Here is a 17,284-nt window from a genome sequence, read left to right as displayed (position 1 = left end):
GCTTCATACATTTCAGATCCATTCACATCACAATTGTGGAAACAATAAAAATTAGAAAATCATTATTTAGCGCATCTTTAACGCGCACACACGCACACGTATATGTGCGTGGGTCAGTAGTAGCCATGGAAATAGAACGGTCACGTGCAGACGAGGTCATATATAAGGCCTGCTGACCTTTCGCACGTTCTCACTTTGCACGTGAACTTGACCTGCAAAGACTGACCGCGTGGAAAACCTGTACCGGACAACCGAGAGGAGAAGAAGGAGAAGGAGGAGAAGAAGGAGGAGAAGGAGAAAAAAGAGGAGGAGGAGAAGAAGGAGGAGAAGGAGAAGAAGGAGGAGAAGGAGAAAAGAGAGGAGAAGGAGAAGAAGGAGGAGAAGAAGAAAAAGCAGGAGTAGGGGAAGGATTTTTTTTTCAGCTTTATTTACAGTGGGCTTAAAGCAAACAAGCAGAAAAAGGAGAAGGGGGAGAAGAAAAGAAGGGGAAAAGAAGAAGGAGAAGCACCAGAAGGAGCAGAAGAAAAAGGAGGAGGAGAAAGAGAAAAAGGCCGAAGGAAGAGAAAACACCTGCGGGAAAGATGCCTCCTTCCGGACCGCCCCCCCCCCTCCGAGGGACCTGCTGTTTGGAGACCTGCCTGCGCCGGACCTGTTTGCCCTGGACCCGCCTGAGCTGGACTATCCTCTGGGTAAGACACTTAAATCAATGTATTCTTATTCTTATTCTAATATGTGAGCAGAACCTGTGTAATTTAACAGTGGACGAGTTGGAAAATGTTTGAGATACAGATTGGGTCATACTCGGTGTAAACGTGTTGTTAGTTGGTTTTAGCGCTTTAAAACTTCGGGTAATATCTTAACAATAGTGCAGAGATGTACTGACGTTTTCATTTTGATTTATATATTTGTATTGGTATTAATTTTGGCGATTTTGAGTGAAAACATATTTGAAAGTCAAGATGGCGACTGGACCGTTTTTCATAAAACGCATCGAATGTACATTTTTATCACCATGGAGACGATTGAACTTTTAGCGGGTAACGCCTGAACGCGCATGCGTAATCAGAGCTCACCTGGTTTAAACGTACACAGAACTGTTGTCGTTTAAAGTTCCTCACGTAATGAATCATTTTTAGGGACAAAACTAAAATATATTGTAAACGATAGTGTGAAATGAGATTTATTTGTGAGATTAGATGATTTTTCTCGGATTGATTTAATTATTGATAACTATTTGTAATCTGTTCCTTCAGTTAAAAGAGGAACTATATTTTATAGTACACCTGTAATATGAGTGATTGTTAACAATGGTGGAGTGATATGAAGTGGATGATGTATTACATGGTTGGTCAATGTTAAAGAAAATGTCCCTGTGTGTTTGCTTGGCCCACAGCCTGAAACTAATTTAACTTAGTAAAAGTTTATTGTTAACATCATAGACATATATACATAGACGCCGCATTGAGCGCTGAATCGTACGTCAACGTCGCCGCCATATTGGATGTGGCAGATCTGCCGGTAAACTAATACAAGGAAATGGACTGAACTTCATAAAGCGCCTTTCTACAAAGTTCTTTAAGTTAATGCCTCTTATACACCCATTCACACACACACTAATATATCTGGGAAACAAACAGGCACCAAAAACAACGTATGTAACTTTTAAAGTGATGATTATAAATGTTTACTCCTTATGTAAGCACCAAACCAACGTATGCATTTTTCTAATGCTGAGTGTTTACAGCTACTAATGTGTGTAACACTGTTATTGTGATGATATATATGTGTGTGTGTGTGTGTGTGTGTACATGTTCATCAGTGTGAATATGAAAACGATTAATCAAAATCAGATGTAAACGAAAAATGTAAATGTTAGTGCTCTTTATTCAGAAAACCCTCATGCCACATCTACATTTCAGGATCTGGTTATTATAGACACAGATTAAATGTTAAATATAAATATTTCAATATTTATCATCACAATAACAGCATTAGAAAAATACATACGTTGGTTTGGTGCTTACATAAGGAGTAAACATTTACAATCATCACTATAAAAGTTACATACGTTGTTTTTGGTGCCTATTTGTTTCCCAGATATATTAGTGTGTGTGTGAATGGGTGTATAAGAGGCATTAACTTAAAGAACCTTGTAGAAAGGCGCTTTATGAAGTTCAGTCCACTTCCTTGTATTAGTTTACGGGCAGATCTGCCACATCCAATACGGCGGACCCGTTGACGTATCGCGACCAATGACCAACCCGCTCAATGCGGCGTCTATGTATATATGTCTATGGTTAACATGGGGTAGCCAGTGTTACAATAGATTTGAACATGTGCGGTTTTCCACTTTTTCATTAAGTGCAAATCCTGTTTTTTACATCACGTGTCAGGGGTTGGCCTAGATTTTTGTGTAAACCTTTTATCTTTGTCATACGTTTTTAAAATTTCTTCTGCAATGCCTCTGTCCTCAATTTTCACACACAACGTTATGACAGAGTGCAATTTAAGTTGTTAAGTGTTATTTGGATGTATTACTATTTTTAACTATTCACAACTTTATAACTCAACTTTATAACTCAACTTTTCTTTTAACATTTTCCTGCAGATGTCGTCTTCGTGGAAGAGGCGGGTGGTTATCTCTTTATTTGGTGGGAGGAAGACGAGGGCTCCATTTCTTCTGACAGAGAGCATGGTGACCCCGACTTCATCTTTTCAGATGAAGACGAGGGCTCCATCTCTTCTGACAGAGAGCATGGTGACCCCGACTTCTTCTCTTCAGATGAAGACGAGAGCTCCGCCTCTTCTGACGGAGAGGATGGAGACCCCGACTTCATCCCTTCGGATGAAGACGAGGGCTCCACCTCTTCTGATGAAGACGGAGACATCCCTGTTTCAGGCTCTTCAGACGAAGGCGAAGACTCCCTCTCCGGTTCTTCAGATGAGGACGATGCCTTCTCAGTGTTCTGTTCTTCATCTGAAGGCGAAGGCTCCTCGGCCTTCAGCTCTTCAGATGATGACAGAGCCTTTTTTGGCATCAGTTCCTCAGATGAAGACGATGGCCACATCACTGTCTCTCTGGGTGCTGATGAGGTCGATGAAGGCGATGATGTTGGGAGTGTGAAATCATCGCCTGAGTCCTCAAGCAGCATCGAGGATCCCACCTCCTCCTCTTCTGGTACTAGCGTTTCCAGTAAGAGGAGCAGGGAGGACAGTGATGAGGACTGGACCCCCAGTCCAAGGCCAGGGAAACGCTGGAAGGAGTAATCTTCTTCGTCTGACTGGATGGTGGAAGACATCCAGTCAGATGATGAGGAGTCTTCTGAAGAAGAGTCCTGAACAGAGGAGGACAGCTCAGTCGACATGGATGGCTACGAGACCGATGACAATCATGATGATGAGGAGTCGTCAGATGAAACTTCTGCTTCTTGTGACTGCACGTCACCTGAGGAAGAAGTTTAAGATGGCAACAACCTCATCATCATGGATTGTTTTGAGGCCGATGTAGACCATCCTGTCGATGAAGAAGACATCACTGTTATCACTGAGGACGAACATGACGAACCTAACGAATAGGATGTCCTCAGTGATAACGAAGGTGCCGACATTCCTCCCCCTCCTCTGACATCGAGAAGATGGAGAACAAGATAAAGATGTAGTTGATTAATGTAATGTTATGTAGCAAAATGTAAAGTAATGTAATATTATGTAATGTAGGAAAATGTAATATGTAATGTAGTAGTAAAATGTAATGTAATATAATGTAATGTAATGTAGTAAAATGTAATATAATGTAATGTAATATAATGTAGTAAAATGTAATATAATGTAATGTAATATAATGTAAAATGTAATGTAATATGTAATGTAATGTAGTAAAATGTAATGTAATATGTGATGTAATGTAGTAAAATGTAATATAATGTAATGTAATGCAATGTAGTAAAATGTAATATAATGTAATATAAAGTAGTAAAATGTAATGTAATGTAATGTAATGTAACATTGAAAACAAAAACTTTCCTCTCCAAGAATCGCTACCTTATCGTGGTGGAGAGGTTTGCGTGTTCCTGTGACCCTGGGACCTGTGTTGTTGTTGGAGTCATCCTGGTCGGGTGTCCCAAGGCAAACTGGTCTCAGGAGAGGGGCCAGACTAAGAGCGATTCACAGACAAAATTTAGATTTTTGCTTCATTAAGATTACAGGAACAAAACCAGAGCATCACCAACCAGAAGGAGATGACAGTCCAGAGGAACTCAGCTGTGCAGATGAAGCTGTCACTACGTTCATCCTCTGTGGCAGCATGTTTGTGAATCTCTCAGAAACTGCAGAGACGCTCAAGAAAAGACACACTGACACTTCAGACTGTTCAGTGTGTGACACTGAGGGGACTCTATTTACAGTTTGCCTCTAAATCCTACACACTAGTCCCTACCAATGGTAGGCTACCATGCAGTATCTGTTCTTGTTTTACCAATAGGTTTGGAGTTAAAGTCAATAAATGAAATCTCTGAAATCTGAATCTCTGAAACTCTGAAATCTTTTCTCAAAATTTCTTCTCTATATTTCCAAAAGTTGATTCCTGTAACAAAAATTCTGAATCACAGTGGCACAATTACAGAAATAAAGTCAATGTTTGAGTAAAAAAATAATAATTAGAGAATATTTGTGGTGTCATTAATTCCTTATTATTTTCCTTTGATATCACTGTAGACTTCTGATTTAGAAATTATGTTTATCACAGCAGTGATAAAAGTAGAAATATCATGCTGTAAAAATTAGGGATGGTAAATCATTTGAACATTAAATGATTGTAGATCACTCACAATAAAATATATAACATCAGAATAGGGCCCAAAAGCAAAAATGCGAGTGGAACTAGGGTTAAACCTTTCTGCACTGCACAGAGATCAGCTGGCATGAAAAAATATGAATGAACGAATACTGACATTCAAACGAGTACTTGAGTTTTCATGCCCATCCAAAAATGTCAAAGGTAAAAGTCCTCCATTTAAGTAAAAATATCCAAGTATAATCCGGAGATTGTACTGTACTGTGTCCCCAGTAAAAAGTCCCCAGTGACTGTTCTACTATTATATATGATTCATTCATGTAAAAAGCAGGATTTTACTGTTGTAGATAGTTGAGGTGGAGGAGATCATTTTGATATATTTTGGATTGCAACTAATGATTATTTTCATTATTCATCTGCTGATCATTTTCTCCATTAATGGATGGATTTGTAGAAATTCTGAAAACAGTGAAAAATACTGTCACTGACGTCAAATACTTTACATGAAAAATTTGTAAAATGATTATTATAATAGTTGCCAATTATCGACTAATGAACTCGTGATTTCAGTCGTACATCTTCATTTGTTTACTATGCAAAAAGAGTATTTCCTCCTAAGATGTAGCGGAGAAGAAGTAAAAGATGGCTCAAGAAGAAAGTATAGTACAAGTACCTCAGTGCTTTCCAACACATCTCAGCGACTGCTTTTACTTTGAAATTTAAACCCTTTTCCTATTTTAAAAAGAGCTTATTTTGAAAGTGTTATCCGGAAGCCGTGTGGTATATCAGTGAGGTAGATGGATGGTGATGCTGAGGAGAGAGCATCCTCCGCAGCAGCTCTCCTGCCACACAGGCCGTGTGTTTCGGTAGATGTAATGTCAGAGAGAGGATTAATATCGACATTATCACATGTGAGTTTATTACCGTGGGTTCAGACCGCTCCCGGTGATCTCTAGTTCCAGGCTGCCGGCGACACACCGAGCTCTGTGATGGTGGATTTGTCCGAGAGTGGTGCAGTGTCGCCCGGACACGGCAGACATGGACAGGGCTCCGGTTTCGGTAATAACGGCAAGAAAACGTCGAAAAAGTCGCGAACGAGAAGAGGCAAACGAGGCAGGAGACGAAGGAGTAAAAAGAACAACCGGAACAACAAAACACCACCACCGTATTTTCCACCGGAGGTACGGCCCGGGGATTAACGGGACATCCAGCCCGCTCAACTAGCCAGCTAGCTAGCAGCGAAGCTGAGCTAGTTTCAGGCTAATAACAGACAGACTCATTTTGTTTACACCACCACAATAAAACATCCATAACATGCCTCTGCATGCCGTGCAAATACTGCAAACACTGAGGGACACCAGCTCCTGCAACCAGTATGTAGCTGTGCCTCGTCCTGAGAAAACGTCACACCAAACTGCGCTTAAATATCGCACAATTAAAAGTAATTTTGTCTGGATGGTTAAGACACAAAGGCCATAGAAGAAGTCTCATGATCTTTTCTGAAATAATAAAGACCAATTAATAATTCGGCACGTGTCTCAACAACAACAGACATTGTTTACTGTACTATATTTAGCTTCAAACCTCAGTACCAATGCGTAAAGCTACCCCTGTATGCCGAGTAGATGAGTTCATCTTTTCGATATATAAACAGGTTAGAGTCAAGCTTTATATATATATATAGATATAATATATATATATATATAATATATATATATAATATATATATCGTTCCAAACAAACTTTAAATGGATGATGAAGTTTGGTTTGTTTCTCTCCTTGTCAGGAGTGTTTGCGCAGCGGGACAAGGTGCGTGTTGCTGCGCACATACGGGGCTGTTTGTTTACCTTTGATATGGAAGAGCACTAGGGCTATATATATATATAATATATATATATAATATATAATATATATATATATATAATATTTTTTTTTTCTTTAGAAACCGGAACTTTAAAACCCACTATATCTATCTCTCTATCTATCTATCTATCTATCTATCTATCTATCTATCTATCTATCTATCTATCTATCTATCTATCTTTTATTATTAATGAATTACTAAAGTTTGACTAGGTTACACAGGGTCACGTGTTGAGGTCCCCGCCAGTATTAGTTGTTTGGCTTTGCTTGAGAACAGCAAGTGCCAGTCTATCTTCAACACTGTGGTGGTCAGGGTCGAAGAGACCTAATGTTGTCTTGATAGCTTGCTGTTGACAGACAGACTAGAATATGCAGATATAACACTTGCATGGGTAAAAACATTCTCTTTGACTATTTCTGGGCGTGTAGTATTTGTGGTGTTATCTTGGGGTTTAAAGTCAGACCATCAGCATGAGTTTGGCAGAATGTGAGACCGACTCAGGCACTTCTTGAGAGTGTCTCTAATTCTCCTTGGCTAAGCATCAATAAATAATACAGCATAAGACATCAGAGGCTCCTGAACACTTTCTTTCCTCCTGACCTCACCATTGACCTTTGACTTTAGCAATTTCTCCCCAGAACTCAAACACATTTTTCACATGTGACCCTAATCCTCTTACGTACTTTGATATAAAAGGTAAAATAATCAGTTTTATCTTTGTCCAGTACAAACAGAATGAGACAGAAAGTACGCTGAATATATGGACCATATACTATACTTCTTGTCATACAGTGTATACAATGTTGGCCCAGTGTTAGTCAATTCAGTGTCCTCATCTGTCTTCTTTCTCTCTGTTTCCAGGCTGAAGAAGGAAACATTGAGTACAAGGTAACTCTTTATTTGCTGCTCTGGTTTAGTGGAGTGCAGGTTTCCCACACCGCAACATGAACTGAAGAATATATATAATTTTTTCTCTATGAAAAACATTGTATAGATGATGCTTTAGGGCTTCCCATGGTTTAAAAAGTATTGAATTACAGGTCTTAAATGTTGTTTTATCATTGTTAGTTATTAAATGCACTTGTATGTGCTTTTAGTAAAAACTGGCTGTTGTTCCACACCTTTGAGTTTATGTAAAACTCATATGTTACCCTTAAATTAATCAGTCCATTCAACCATTTTTCTTCGCTTATCCCGGTCTAGGTCTTTGTTTAATGATTAATTCATTCTATTATTATACAGACATTATTGTTATGTTGTTGTAATTAACTTAATAATTATCAATAATTGTTTTGTTAAGTACAAATTCAAGACATTTGGTGTTTCCAGCCTCTCAGATGTGAGGATTTGATGCTTTTATTTGTCGTACGTCACAGTAAACAGATATCTTTGAGTTTTGGATTGCTGATGAGACAAAAACACACTTAAATGTGATATAAGTATCAATTTGGTGGTTGTCTTTGATAGATTGCATATTTAGTTCAGTATGACCATGAAACAGATATTAATGTCACGATTATATTGAATTTAACCACTTTTCTCTGCTTGTAGCTGAAGCTGGTTAATCCCACTCAGTATCGCTTCGAGCATCTGGCCACGCAGTTAAAGTGGCGTCTGCAGGAGGGTCGCGGTGAGGCTGTCTACCAAATCGGAGTGGAAGACAACGGCCTGCTGGTCGGCCTGACGGAGGCCGACATGAAGGCCTCGCTCAAAACCTTAAAGAGGATGGCAGAGAAGTAGGTCACCTGATTTAAAAGTCTGTGTCGGTGAAAAGAGATCTGTATATTTATTTTTGTGGACCTTTCATGTTTCATAATAATTTAAGTCACTGCATAATACACTGAAATTATGCAGCACTGTGTTGTGAGTTGTAATGTTTCTGATCAGGTTTTCCTACTCATCAGAGTCGGTGCTGACATCACACTTCTCCGAGAGCGGGAGGTTGACTACGACTTGGACAGAAACACTCGGAAAATCGCTGAAGTCCTGGTTCGAAAAGTTCCTGATGATCAGCAGGTGAGAATCTGTCCTCCAGGTTCTGGATTCCCTGTTGTGTGTATGTTCAGGGGCCTTTTAAACTTTAGATTGTTTGCTGTGATCTGAATCATTGGAAACAAATTAAAGCAAACCAAAATGCATCACTAAAGGCAGATGAGAGCGTGGTCACTGGTTTGATGTGTCTGTGGCAGGAGTGAGAAAGTAAACAGATGAAGAAAGTCCTGAAGAAGCTTCCATCTGCCAAGATATCAAGAAGCTAGTCATCTAATCATTCTCCAGCTTGCTGCTAAAAACTATTTCATCCGCATTCCAGCATGCAAAGGGAGCTCAGCTCCAATTTCGCCTTGTAGTAGTCAGATCTAGGTCGAAACATTCAGCTCCAGTATTTTGTGACCAGACTGGGACTGCTTCCTGATAGCTGTCTTTGTTTTGGGGGAAAACAAACCAGACTCCAGTTCAACAGCATGAGCAGGCAGCACCAGCTTACGTTAAACAGGCTTACACTACAGACTATGATCCTTCTCCTTCATTATTTTGTTATATGGACTGGGACAGTTCTTGGACCTGCGGGTAGCGGTTCTGGGGAATGTGGACTCAGGGAAGTCGACCCTGCTGGGTGTCCTGACGCAAGGTGAGCTGGACAACGGCCGGGGTCGAGCACGGCTCAACCTCTTTAGACATCTGCACGAGATCCAGACCGGACGCACCTCCAGCATCAGCTTCGAGATCCTGGGCTTTAACAGCAAAGGAGAGGTGAGAGAGAGAGAGAAAGAGAGAGAGAGAGAGAGAGAGAGAGAGAGAGAGAGAGATCAGATATATTATTAATTATATAATGCAATTTTAATATAATATATAATAATAATTATATTATTATTATATCATTTTCACAAAGGAAAGAAAGCTTGTGATACAAAAAACAATTGTCTCAATGTAAGCATTCAGATAGATGATAGTTGATTTGGTGCAAAGTAAGGAAGGAGAAATGTGCAGTGACTGTAAATTATGACCTGAGTTTTTTTAGCTGTTATTATACAGTGTGATGGCATGTGGCAGGAAAGATTTCCTGTATCTGTCCCTTCGACAGCAGAGCTGTAGCAGCCTGTGGGAGAAGCTGCTCCGCTGTCTGTCCACTGTGTGATGAAGAGGGTGCTGTTCATTGTCCACGATGGATAACAGACAGTCTGATCACTATATTTTTAGATTGTGGTACTGTTTTAAAATAAAATGATAACAATCTCTTGTCTGATATTGTTCGGTACAGGTCGTGAACTACAGCGAGTCTCGGACAGCTGAGGAGATCTGTGAGAGCTCCTCCAAGATGATCACTTTCATCGATCTGGCCGGACATCACAAATACCTGAAGACGACCATCTTCGGCCTCACCAGCTACTGCCCTGACTTCGCCATGCTGGTGGTGAGCGCCAACACTGGCATCGGTGAGCAGGAGCAGGAAGCAATGATATCAGTACATTTAGAGCTGTGTATGATGGAAGATGATATATGCAACTTTATATCTGGATATCAGGTAGGGCTTTATCAATAGTTTGAAGCTTCTTTCATAACGCTGACAATCAGATTCATTCTTTATATGTATTTCTGCACAGATGCAGATAAAGATTAGGCTACACTGATATTATTAATATTATAATATTTGTAGAATTAGATTCCACTGGTGGCTTTGTAGGATTGTTTCCCAAACGTTTCCAGTAACTTCAGATCATCCAAAAGTGAAAATGGTGCAATTACCAAGTCAACGGAAATTCAGATTACATTTACGTAACGCAGTTACTTTTACGTAAATTTCACTGTTCAAAATTGGACGAGCCCTCACTTCTTATGCCCAGCTCATTGAAGAGCTTAACAAACAGACCACACAGCAACCGTTTAATTGAACCATACTGTGTTACGTCAACAATCATGTCAGTAAGTGTAAGTGTTGAGTGCTATGAAACTGTGTGCTGACCTAAACTATGTGTAACATGAAACAAGGTTAAACTAAACACAATCAAAAACCACATAAAACCAAAGTAGGAGTCTTGCTGACTGATCTGATCGACCTGATTGATTTGGACCACGATGGTCTAACACAGAAGAACATCTTGATGTCAATGCTGTAACAAATACATCCGTCTCTACTGTCTCCTCGTCATCAAAAACAGCCTAAACTCACCACTAGAGGTCAGAAGTGATCAGTGTTCAGAGAGTAAAAGTGGGATTGTTCTGCAGGATCCAGTTAAATTCTTTTTTATGGAGACTCTGTCAAAACCATCAGACCTGCATTAAATTAATTTAATGAATGAATCAGTTTTAATTAGTTAGTCAAACCATCCATTTCATGCCACCTTCTGGAGTGAGGTCGCAATAATTAAATTAATTATATTGTTGAAAATGATTGTTATATACTGCTGGAAAGTACTTGAAAATTGAGATATCATAATAAATTATTCCAGTCCTAGGACTCATTTTACGTTCTAAATAATTCCTGCAGAAACTCTCAGCAGAAGTGATTCAAGAATGAAAAGCACAAACATACAAATAATACAAAAAAGAGAGAAAAGATTCTCTCCTGATAGCAGCGAAGTGGTTTCTGGGTAGTTTTATTTTAACAGCATGTGTACCTCCCCTCCTCTGTCCAGCTGGTACAACCCGGGAGCACCTGGGCCTGGCCATGGCGCTGAAAGTTCCCATCTTCATCGTGGTCAGTAAAGTGGACCTGTGTTCCCGCGGCACTGTGGAGCGAACCGTCCGGCAGCTAGAGCGAGTCCTGAAGCAGCCGGGTTGCAACAAGGTGCCCATGGTGGTGTCGAACCCCGATGATGCCGTGACGGCTGCACAGCAGTTCACCCAGTCTGCATGGTGGGTAAAATATGACTAATAATGTTGAGGTTGAGCAGACAATGGACAAAATATTAGAAACATCTGTCAGTATGATTAAACTTTACATTGAGTGTGTGTGTGTGTGTGTGTGTGTGTGTGTGTGTGTGTGTGTGCAGCATCACGCCTATTTTCACCCTGTCCAGTGTGACTGGAGAGAGTCTTGACCTCTTGAAGGTTTTCCTAAACATCCTCCCTCCACTGAGCAACAGCAAGGAGCAAGAGGAGCTGATGCAGCAGCTCACTGAGTTCCAGGTACACACACACACACACACACACACACACACACACACACACACACAGACACACACTGTCCATCGTGCTGCTAGTTGTTGTAATTATTTGGAAAAGTCCTGGAGTATAAAGATTTTCAGATTCAGACTTCATTGACAAAGATAGTGAGTTGCTGGTCTACGACTGCAAGATGGTGACCCTTTCAAATTTGATATAGTCAACAAGTCACCATTTCTATTGTGTTTCATTTGAAATTTTTTCCATGAATGGTACGTCTTTAAAAATGTCCTGGAAATCCTTGGAAATGTAATTTTATTAAAAGTCAGCAGCAGTGATTGCTTTGCCGATCCATGATGGTTTGAGCTGTAATTATTATTACAATATAATAATAATCTTTATTTTATAGCATCTTTTAAAATAAGAATTACAATGTGTTTTACAGAAAATTAAAATGAATCAATAAAAATAAAATAATACATTTATTAAAATTTATTAATAATAGAATTCAACCAGATTCTAGAAGTTACAAAAAATTGTATAAAATTCTCAAACACCAAAGTAAGTTCAGAAAAGAGTAACTTTAAGGAGACAGTTAAAGGTAGATATTGACCTGTGTGTTTTCAGGTAGATGAGATCTACTCAGTTCCTGATGTCGGCACTGTGGTCGGAGGAACTCTGTACAGGTGAGAAAACACAGATCACACTAAGGTTTGGAAAAGTATAAATGGTATTTTGTTTTAAATCATATCATTGGTGGAGGGTATGTCTCTCTAGCTGACACTGTATAAAAAAGGCTAAACATCCCTAAAAACAAAAGATATTAACTACGTACATAATACCAGTAATTACATAATAAAACTTGACGTTGCCTGCTACAAAAGAATGATTCAGTAGAGACAACTGAGAGGGTGACTTCTGATTGGTCTTCAGTGCTTTTAGATATTGTTTTTGTATTTTGTTTCTTGTGTACACAAGGAGCAAAATGCCGTAGAGTGGTTCAACCAGGCTGACAACTAAATAGGGCAGACACAGATACCTCTAAGCAACAGTTAAATAACAATATACCAATCAGCAGTCATTGGTAAAATAAACTGGAAGGTTACCATCAAAATGTATGCAGATTTAAACAGGAACAGGCTCCTGTTTCAGTGTCAAGTGTACAACAATATCAATAACAAGTTTTATTAGAATTAACAGGGATGTTGCTTTAGAAGCTATTCTTAAAACCTCAAAATAGAAACAGAAGTTTAGTCCTGGGTTCATCTCTATAAACAGAATATCTACATATAAATGCAGAATCTGTAGGTAGATTTTGGCATTGAAGCTTGGACACTCTGTCTCTTTAAGCTTACAAACAAATCTGGATAACCAGATCTCTGGAAAGTGGGTTTAGGCTTTGAAACATTTGTTCTCTGTAACTGTATAACTGTGTAACTGTACAGAGTGTACTGCAGTAATAACGCTGACTGTTTGTATTTCAGTGGAGTGTGTAGGGAGGGTGAGAGGTTGGTGGTCGGTCCGACTGACGAGGGGCGTTTCCTGCGTCTGAAAGTGGGCAGCATCCAGAGGAACCGCTCAGCCTGCAGGGTGCTGAGGGCCGGACAGGCTGCCACACTGGCTCTCGGAAACTTTGATCGTTCTCTGCTGCGTAAGGTCAGAGGTCACATAACGTAAAACTGTAGGAAATGTTTTCACACTGATGGAGCTGCGAACATGCCTTTGATTTGTATGTAGAAGTCTAAAGAGTGCACAGATTCTGTAGTCCTGGTCCTGGTTTTTGTGTTTACATTTGATCTTTCCAGCACCTGTCAAAAGCTAATCAGCCAGGTGGCACTTAAGATCTGTGTATGCAAACTCATCTGTGTGAAATCAAGTCCAAAAAACTTTGAATGTCATGTATATTTTAAAAGAAAGATGTCTTCTTCTGTGTTTTTTGACTCTATTGCTTTGCATTAAATCATTATGCTGCCAAAGGTTTTGGTCAAACACTTATGGATCTTAAAGGTAAAGGCTACGTTATCAGCTGTGTGAGGCCGTACTTAACCTGTTCAACCGGGTCCAGACTTGACGTAGTTACAAACAATCCCGAGGGACGGTCTGTTTTAATAGAAGACACGAATGTTATACAGTACTGTGGGTTTGTTCATGTCCTAATTGGCCACTGTACAAACTACAAACTGTTTGAGTCTGCTTGATGTAGGTATGAACGTGACCTTTTTTTCTGATTGCACCATTCTGATTGCACCAGTCTTTTCTGATTGGTGGCATCTGACTTTTTTTTCCTTTTTATCCACCCAACTCCTCTGCTGTCTGGTGTTTTCACAGCAGTGCTACTCTGATATTTTGTTATCACAGCAAGAAGAGAAAAAAAATCAAAATATTCTGAACTTCCTGTGAAAAAAAGCTCCTCCTGAAGTAAAAACAGGCAGCTGATGTCAGTGTGTGATGACAGTGATGTCTGGTTGGTTGTTGCAGGGCATGGTGATGGTCAGTCCCAAGATGAACCCGACCATCTGCTGTCAGTTTGAAGCCGCCATCGTCCTGCTCTTCCACGCTAAGACCTTTCGGCGCGGCTCACAGGTCACCGTGCATGTAGGCAATGTCAGGCAGACAGCCACCGTGGAGTGCCTTCATGGAAAGGTCGGTTTGTAGATTATCGAAAGCTTGTGTTCAGTTCACCATCTTGTGGCTGCTTGTGTGTAACTACAACTCTCTGCTGCAGGACGAGCTGCGTACGGGCGAGAGAGCCGTGGTTCGCTTCCGCTTCATCAAACACCCCGAGTATCTGCGACTGGGTGCCAAGCTGCTCTTCAGGGAGGGCGTCACCAAAGGCATCGGCCATGTCACCCGCCTGCTGCCCCCCTCCCAGAACCATGACCAGAACCAGAATCATGACCAGAACCTGCAGGAGCATTAAAGACTGCCACTCCTTCATCCTCCATCACAGGATCGACAGATGCTGATCTCTCTGAGAACTTTGACTGGTGTACCTCTGATTGGGTTGACTGTACTGCCATATGTCGGCGTATTAATCCTCCTGTCCTGGATCTATAGTTCTGACCCCATTTCCGCTTTTATGTCAGAAAATCCATCATCATCATCATCATCATCATCATCATCATCATCATCATCTTCTTCCCAGCAGACATTAGTATCTTGAGTTAAAGCTGGCTGACCTTAGTAGACTTAAGCCTGTACGGTTAATCTGATGTTATACCACAGTGCGGCTGTCATGAGAGGATGGCAGGATTATTTTTAGGAAGAGTTGAGGTCTTAATGCAGCGCTCACCTCTCGAGTGCTGCCTTCAGACAAGGAGTGTCTATCCGCTTTGACTGAATCAGACATTTGAAGAGAGGGATTATTTCCAGCAGTTGTACTTTCTAGTCTGAGGTAGATCCCATCAAACATTTAAGACCATAATGGTGGTTTTGCATGGTTCAGCTCATAAACATCAAAATGTGAATGTTTTTTTATCCCTGATGATCATTCTCCGCGGAGCACAGTGGGTGTCGAGGGTCATCTTGCGAAAACTTGTGTAAACAAACTAGATTTATGTGCTCTCCAGTCACCACCGAATTTGTCTAAGAGTAGAAAATAGATGTTTTTATATACAGCTTCATTGATTGCCATGTTTATTTTCATTATTGATTAGTTTCAATTAATATTTTGGTGTACAAAATTCCAGATAATAGTAAAAAATCACCCTCTTAGTATTCCAGAGGTCCAAGACACCTTCAGATGTTTTGATTTGTTGGAAACCCAAAGATTCAGTTTACAATCGTACAAAACAGAACATCCTCACAGAAAGACAGTCAATTCAATAAGTAGATAAGCAAATGTACACAGTACATAGTCTTCATAATATGTTATACAGTGGTATCGGTATATTGTGGCAGCCCTAATGTATTTCATTAAGACTGAATGAATTATGATGTGTGCTTCATTTGAGATCACATATTACTAACTTGTGTGTGGGATTTATTAATTGGACATCAATTCTTAATTTGTGTGCACAAGTTTAAAAAGATTACTCTCGATACCTCTGCGGCTCCATACATGCCATAAAAGTTTAGACTGATTGTTTTGACGGAATTATAATGCTTTCATTTTTATGTATCATCTGAAGAAAACAAACACCAGCTCATCCTATTGTTCACTGTTCGTTTGCACTTTATTCACTTTTGATGATTCCCTTCTGTCGAGTTAGCACAGCTCTGGATCACCGCATACGGGAAACCAGTTTTCCAGTTTTTTTCCAATTCAACCTGATGTTAATTAGCAATCTGAGATTGACTGATGATAAACTAGAGTTTTGGAGGTTGATGTATCTATGTATGAAATATTGGAGGAAGCTTTAGTGGCTGTTTTTTGGACAAGCAGTGGTTTTCTACACTTTACAGCCTTACATTCAGCCTGTTGAGATGTATGTTGTCTGTTTGGTTCTTTTACTCGAGTTGCTTTTGACCTGTTAAAGTCTGTACATTCAATATTTACAAATGACTGACTGAAATATTTGCATCTTGGGTTCCAGTTTGTTCTGACTATCTGTTCATGTTAAGTGATGATATAAAAAGTTTGTAGGTTTGATGTATCAGGCAGCTTATTGCAGCTAAACATAACCTGCATGCTCTTTGACTGAAGAAAAAACTCTAATCCTCTCATTTAAAATATAAAATATGTATCCAGTGTTGAAACTGTTTTAATTTGATTTTTTAGGCGGTTCTGTGCAATTGTAAACCTAAATATCGAATGTACTTTCCATGGATCCTGTGTAGCATATGAAATTGCTTACTATTCAAATGGAGTTACTGTTGACTTTGCACTTTGTACTCTGACTCTGCATGTGTGTTGATGCCAGTGAGGAGATCTGCAGAGATCTCTGTCGGCTGATTCTGCAGAACGATGAAGACGTGGACGCTGAGCTGAGAAGACTGTCCGACACAAACGCTACAGCGAAACTTTAAAGAGTGGATTTATCAGTTTGTTTTTCCTGACCGTCCCTCTAGCTAATAAATAAACTGTTACAGTGAAAAAATAAAACTCGACTGAAATATATTTCTTCTGTTATTTTAAATGATTACTGTTTTAAAAGAAAGTGGAACACTGAGGAAAGAAGGTGTGAATTATTTTTTTATTTCGATCGTCCTGTTTTCCACCCAAACAATAATATGGATATCACTTTGATATCTGTGTGCACAGCCCAGAGATAAGATTTGCTCATCTTAGCACTAAGACTGAAAGCAGGTGGTAACTGCTAGCTTTGCAGATACAAAAAAAAACAAAAAAACAATACACCTGATTTTTTTTTTTTTTTTTTTTGACAGCTTTGGAGTTGATTTGTGCTGATCAGGCTTTTATATTGGAAAATGAAATAATCTACCAGAGTTTTCACATTTCAGGGTTTGTAATGAAGTTGACAGCTTTAACATCAGAATTAATGAAAATTCTGTCTGTCCTCTTTTTCTCTGTGCTGTAGCAGACCAGGACTATTCTAAATCAACTTTAATAACAAAAACAACAA

The 17,284-nt window shown here is 39.6% G+C and overlaps 2 protein-coding genes across 2 annotated transcripts; both read left to right on the top strand.

Moving 5' to 3' along the window:
• Window positions 1–125: 125 nt before the first annotated feature.
• LOC113746558 (protein bfr2-like) lies at window positions 126–3,675 on the top strand. Its single transcript, XM_027282652.1, has 3 exons — window positions 126–155; window positions 221–689; window positions 2,609–3,675. The coding sequence occupies exons 1-3, from the start codon at window positions 126–128 to the stop codon at window positions 3,265–3,267; spliced, it is 1,158 nt and encodes a 385-aa protein (XP_027138453.1). The 3' UTR covers window positions 3,268–3,675.
• A 1,891-nt stretch (window positions 3,676–5,566) lies between these two features.
• gtpbp2b (GTP binding protein 2b) lies at window positions 5,567–16,800 on the top strand. The gene is made up of 12 exons (XM_027283279.1): window positions 5,567–5,973; window positions 7,518–7,544; window positions 8,208–8,392; window positions 8,561–8,672; window positions 9,210–9,407; window positions 9,916–10,090; window positions 11,291–11,510; window positions 11,648–11,783; window positions 12,387–12,445; window positions 13,244–13,415; window positions 14,238–14,402; window positions 14,485–16,800. The coding sequence occupies exons 1-12, from the start codon at window positions 5,782–5,784 to the stop codon at window positions 14,677–14,679; spliced, it is 1,836 nt and encodes a 611-aa protein (XP_027139080.1). The 5' UTR covers window positions 5,567–5,781; the 3' UTR covers window positions 14,680–16,800.
• The last annotated feature ends 484 nt before the right edge of the window (window positions 16,801–17,284 follow it).

This window comes from Larimichthys crocea, chromosome X (genome assembly GCF_000972845.2).
Source record: "Larimichthys crocea isolate SSNF chromosome X, L_crocea_2.0, whole genome shotgun sequence".
Taxonomy (NCBI): domain Eukaryota; kingdom Metazoa; phylum Chordata; class Actinopteri; family Sciaenidae; genus Larimichthys; species Larimichthys crocea.
The sequence above is the reverse complement of the archived record's forward strand: the minus strand, read 5'-3'. Positions and strand labels throughout refer to the sequence as shown.